The sequence below is a fragment of the Serinus canaria genome, chromosome 3 (assembly GCF_022539315.1).
Source record: "Serinus canaria isolate serCan28SL12 chromosome 3, serCan2020, whole genome shotgun sequence".
NCBI lineage: Eukaryota > Metazoa > Chordata > Aves > Passeriformes > Fringillidae > Serinus > Serinus canaria.
The window spans coordinates 27825543-27831542 of NC_066316.1; the positions used below are offsets into that span (position 1 = coordinate 27825543).

Here is a 6000-nt window from a genome sequence, read left to right on the forward strand (position 1 = left end):
CTTAACACCATTCACAGGACTTTTTACAAATCAAGGTCACACCTATTCCAGTATCTTTGCTTTGATATAGGGGCAACCTTCTCCACACATCACACATCTAAGCTAAATTAAAATTAGCTTAGAATGTGGCATAAATGTAGACCTGGTGCACCAAATTTAGCTCAGCATTGTTGCAAATTTCAGGGCATTTCCCAGACAGAGATACATGGTATTCCTAGATGAGGCAAAACAAGTAGCGTTTTAAGCTGCAAAGCCCAAGAGAAAAAAAACTACTTTAAGAAAAAAACTTCTCTGTTCACACTGGAGAGTAGGATTCAAGAAGACCATTGAATCACAGCCTTCCAGTACTTAAAGAGGGCTTATAAGAAAGATGGGGACAGACTTTTTAATGGGGCTTGTTGCAATCATACAAGGAAAACTGATTTAAACTAAATAAAATTTAAAAAAAGGAAAGTAGGTTAAGTCTAGATATTTGGATGAAATTATTTTACAGTGACAGTGATGAAACGCAGTACAGGTTGCCCAGAGAGGTGGTGGATGCTTCATTCCTGGAAACATTCAAGATCATACTGGTCAGGGCTCTGAGCATCCTGATCTAGGTAAAGCTGTCTCTCCACTGGAGAGGGGCTGTACCAAGTGACCTTTACAAGCTCCTTCCAACCCAAACCATGGTATTACTGGTATTATTCTGTATTCCACATCTGATGTGCTCATGGCAGTATCATGTGTGCATATTCCTGTGCTGTCCACAGCTAGAAGGGACTGAGGAAAAAATCTATCCACCAGATGGCATAGCTGGGATAGTAGGAAAGAAAAAAATAACAACATGTAATAAGTACACACACTGAAGCAAAAATAAGACCACCATCTTCATGTACTGTAACATAGTTAAGCCTGATCTGTGATTCTGCATAGCAGCACAAGAAGGAAACACTCTTTCAATGAATTTGGCTTATTCACTTTCAAGGTCACATATCACTCTAAGAGTCTTTTAGCAAAGATAGAGAATTCTGTATTTGAATGACCTGCAAATCTTTGCAGATTCTCTCATGACAGACAGTAAAACTCGAAGTGCCTCCAAGACAGTGAGGCACACATGTCAGAGCACCAGCATCTCATCTCCCTCATTCTTCTAGTAAAGCAACAGGAATGGTAATTTAAATCTGGCAGATGGTACTTGGTAGACAGAGACAAAAGAAAAGAAAAAAGACAGAGATAAAAGAAAACACTGCTATGTTCAAACTTGGCTTCATGTACAAACTTGAGTTTTTACCTTCCTACCATTTCCAAACAGTAGCTATTTATAAGGTATCACTAACTAATGGCCAAGAACTAGACACATTGCAAGAAAGAGTCAATTCAAAATGAGATCTTACCATTCCTAAATTCACCACTTAACCAGTGAATAGAAAACATGGTATATGCAAAAGGACATGGAAATTAAAAGCTGATATCATAGAAGACTATTAACATTCATTACTGAAAACTCTCACTAAATTCACTTGAAGAGTTAATTGATTTGGCTTTCAGCACTCAAAAGATCCACAAAGTAACTAAGTACACATTCAAGATAAGCATGTGGGCACACTCCTTGAGGACTGGGAAGACGTTCTTGAATTCTCCCAAGCAGCCCAGCTATAGGCCACTTCATATTAATATCTCAAAAAGAAACCAAAATCACAATTAAACACAAAGAAAGTAAGACAATCTAAGTAGGTAATTCCAATCAAAAGGCAAATTAATGTGTCACATAACCCAGAAGGACAAAAACAGAGTAACCTAATTAAAGTAAGAGCAAGAACTCCTGACAGTTAATATCACAGCCTAGAAACAGGTGTCACCACCCAGCAACACAGTGACAGCACTGAAGTTTCCTACTGCTGTGGCTTTTGATATGTATTTGCTACCCTTGAAAAATTACGTGTAGCAGCCACTGAGAGACAACTGTAGACTGTTATTCAAACTTAAAGCCATACATTTCACTTAAAGCAACCAAAAGGACTAAATATATACTGCATGACAACATTTAACTAAAACGTCTTTTTATTAGTTCACTGTGCTTACACTTACACCACAAAAGCCATGTTAAATTATCCTTTTAAGTCAAAGTTGAAGTGTGAGTAATGGAGCCAAACAACTTGCTTTGAACAATTCAACTGGAGATAAGAGTCAACAGAAATTTTTCTGCGCAACCAGCGTGGGGAGGGATTCAAACTCACTTTACCAGAACAGGTCAGCTAAGCAACAGCATGAGCTCCAGAATGTGAGCTGCCAACTGAACAAAAAACCAACCAAACAGAAAAAAACAACCTTCATTGTGGAACACTGCTGTTTGAACAACAGGTTAAAATGCTATATGCTAGCAGTGCAACAAATAAAAGATGCTAAAAAGAAAGCAAAAATAATTGACACACAATGCATTCCTTTAATTGCTGCCATTTTTTTCCAAACAAAACCTGTAAGAATTACCTATTACGTTTCAGATCCAAGATGTTGTACAAGGCACTCCTCTAACGTTAGCAGATGACAAGCAGAAAGAAAGCGCCCCATTCCCCTTAAAAATCTTTATAATCTCTTCTCAGAGTTAAAAATGGACTTAGAAACAGAAAAGAAAAATTACAAGCAAGGCTTGGTTCAGAAGTTGTACATACATATATCCCTAAAGGTTAAAGTACTATGGAAGACAAGAAGCACAGAGTAGGCCGCTGAAACACAAGGTAAGAACCATAACCCAAAAGGCAATAAAGTTGTAACACAAGTATTTATGGTGTATGTAAACTGTAGGGAAGACATATCTAAAAAGTCTTCAGAAAAAAAAAAATAAGCAGAGTAATACTTAAGAGGGAACAGAATAATCCAACAAGTTGCACACCAAAACACTGCAGAATCCCCTCCTCCTAAAGCACTCTACATATAAATTACTACACTATTGTGGAACAAGTGTCTTTCAAATATATTATTTAGAGTGTCTCAATAACCTCAGAACCATAAATATACATGTATCTTAATGTCCCCCCCAAAAAAAATCTGCCCTAAATTACCAACATTTACTAGGTTATTATTTAGTTTGTCTTAAAACCCTACCTATTAATCTGTGTTTCAACATCCAGAAAAAGGGAGTTTTATCTGCATTAACGATCTAAGAGAAACTTCAAGTGATACTTGTTTCTTCATACTATACTACACTGCATACCTTAAATCCCAAACATAAGCACAACTGTTCAAAGACGTTATGTATTTTTAAATACTGCTTTTGCTGTTCTTCATTTTCACATCGTAAAAAATGAGATAGCAGCTGCTAAGAAGTCCTTAAAGCCCTAAACCCCCTGCTTTGTAGTAACTCGACTAAACAAAACTCAGCCTAACAAAACTTGCTTCACTTCCCAAACTATACATGCTCCATAAATTCCTTTCTATAAGCCTTCTGCAATGCGATCCAACTATCTAAGGAGTACAGCAACCAAATAAATGAACGGCGCATACCCATGCAAGTACTCTCATCTCCGGCATACCAGGTATTTGTTGAATGTGGAATGAAAGACGAATAGAAGAGGCCCAAGAAGACTAACCATTCACGACATAACTTAAATAAAAAGAAAATGCTAGCAATAATTCCTCAGCTTCTCCAAAAGCAGGCAATAGGTGAGCTTACTTTAGACGGCAGAATCACTATATAATACACAGAAAACCCTCCACAGCCTTTATCAGCCACCCATGAGAGCCACTTCTGGAGACTGCCCCGTAGGCAGGCTGAGGAATGTCAGCGCATAAATCCCACTGCTCCCACCGACACTCACGTACACACAACCCCACACCTAACGCAGCCCGCAGACGTAATTTTACACACGGAGGACTGCGACTACAACCCGACCGGAGGGACGGGGGAGAAAAGGCCGCTCGGCTAGCGAGGAAAAGAGCTCAGCTAGCGAGGCGCCCCCAGCGCGCCCCTCAGCCAGGCAGCTGCAGCGGGGTGAACAAGGGAAGACGGAAAACGAGGCGCTTTTTAGGTTTTTTTTTTTTTCTTCCTATTAAATAGGAAAGCAGCCAGACAGGGCGGGCACCCCCCCCCCGCCCCGCACACCAGCCCCTCCTCCCTCCGCGGGGCTGCAGGGCCGGGGCTCGGGGTACCGGCGGGACGCGCCGAGCCCGCTCCCGGCCGCCACCCCGGGCCGGCGGCGAGGGGAAGGCGCTGTCCCCGCTCGCCCCGCACCGCACCGGCAGCCCCGGCTCTTCCCGCGGGGGGGCGGCGGCCATGCCCTCCGGCTCCCCGCGGCGCCCCGCTCACCTTCCAGCAGCCGGGTGATGAGGCTGTCCACGTTCAGCTCCCCGTCCGCCATTTTGTGGCCACCAGACTCGGTCCCGGGCGGGGAGAGGGCGGGGTGGAGGGCGCTCCGCGGAGGAGGAGGAGCAGGGAGCGGCGGCCGCAGCGACAGTGGCTCCCCCCACCCCCCTCCGGCGGTCCCCAGCGGCCGCCCGGCTTCTCCCGCTCCCTCGCAGCTAAATGGGAGAACGCGGCCACCGCTCCTCCCCGCGCCTCCTCCCCTCCTCAGGAGCCGCCAGGGCGCATGTGCCGCCTCGCCCGCCGCGGCCGCTCCGCGCCCCGGCAGCGCGCAGGCGCGGCGGGCTCGGTGGCGCAGGCGCGGAGCGGGCCCGGCCGTGCCCCGCTGCCCGCCCGGTGCCGGCGGCCTCGGGCCTCGGGCCGCGGCTGTGGCAGGGCCGGACACGGGCACGGGCACGGGCACGGAGGAGAGGCCGGAAAAGGAGCCCCGGGAGCCGCCGTGTCAGCCGAGGGTCGGCCCTCCGCCTGCTGGCACCGCACCTGTGCCATCTCGCAGTTTATTAAAAATAATTTTGAAAAAATGTGTCGCAACTGGAATGACGAGTTGTGCCCTTTACAGCGCTCTTCGAAGGCAGTTGTCAGAGAAAACTCTGTGGTTCGTGTTTCTCTGCGGCTGGAGCTGCTAAGAGTACTTTTTTGGTGATTTCTGGAACTTTTTTTTTTTTTTTTGAGATGAGCTCTTTAAAGACATGTTTACATACTTCTGTCAGCAGATGCTTGCCTTGGATGGACAGAGAAGTGCTTTAAAATGTAGGTGGTGAAAACCCTCTGTGAACTGGGAGAGCAGATAAATACGTGTATGTTGACAAAGTAACAAAGTGCAGATGTTCTAGGAAAAACAGCCCTCTCCTTTATATGCCTAAATATAGATGTTGATGTAGAAACTTGAACTTGAATTTTTCCATCAGTCCCTACAAGCCAGCAAGCTGCTTCCACCTTATATAATGTTGAAACCCAATTTTTATCTCTTGATTGGAAGAAAATGAGTATGAGCAAAACAAAAGCAATTAGGACGAGGTGGGGCCATGATCAGGTATCAGATGATGCTAAGTGTCCAGACAGTCAGGTGAAAGAACACTCTTTTGAAATGCCTACACAGGTGGGCAGGATAACTGAAATAAAATTTCAGCTCATCTGCTCATGATAGGATGTACAGCTATCCTTTCTTGTTTTTCAAATTCTGCTAGTATTGGAAATCTAAATTAAAAAAAAAAATCCTAGAATGTTTTTCTTTCATTTTTCATTAAACTAGGAAAAATAATTATTCCACTTTTTGAAAGTTCATCCTTATCCCAACTACTTTATTGCTGCCAAGACTAACAGATCTGCAGTCCCTCTTGAGCTTTTAGGAATTGTCCCAGTTTCGTTTCACACAACTGAAGGGCCCTGGAGGCTATTTTAAGCCATCACAACATCAGGTTCAGACAGTTCAGACATAATAATATATTCTTGCAGAACGTTCTGCATTGATAATTAAATGGGGATATGAAATTATCTTTCACTGTGGCATAAAAATATAATTAAGACATCTTCCCAAACTCCGTAGGATGATAAACTTTCAGGTACACTGAGCAAAACAATCCCCTAACAACTGTTTTTACTAGGCATGTCAACATCTTCCAGAAACAATTCAGCAGCATATCATAACAAAATAATTTAAT

The 6000-nt window shown here is 43.9% G+C and overlaps 1 protein-coding gene across 2 annotated transcripts in view; it reads right to left on the minus strand.

Annotated features, from left to right (window-relative positions):
• PPP1CB (protein phosphatase 1 catalytic subunit beta) overlaps positions 1-4705 on the minus strand; it is a 29206-nt gene extending 24501 nt beyond the window's left edge. The window contains exon 1 of one of the 2 annotated variants that reach the window (XM_050972705.1): positions 4286-4705. In XM_050972705.1, the coding sequence (XP_050828662.1) occupies positions 4286-4337 (52 nt within the window). In that variant the 5' untranslated portion in view covers positions 4338-4705. The remainder of the gene's footprint in view (positions 1-4285) is intronic. The other variant, XM_050972706.1, reaches the window with a different exon arrangement.
• Between the last annotated feature and the right edge of the window lie 1295 nt (positions 4706-6000).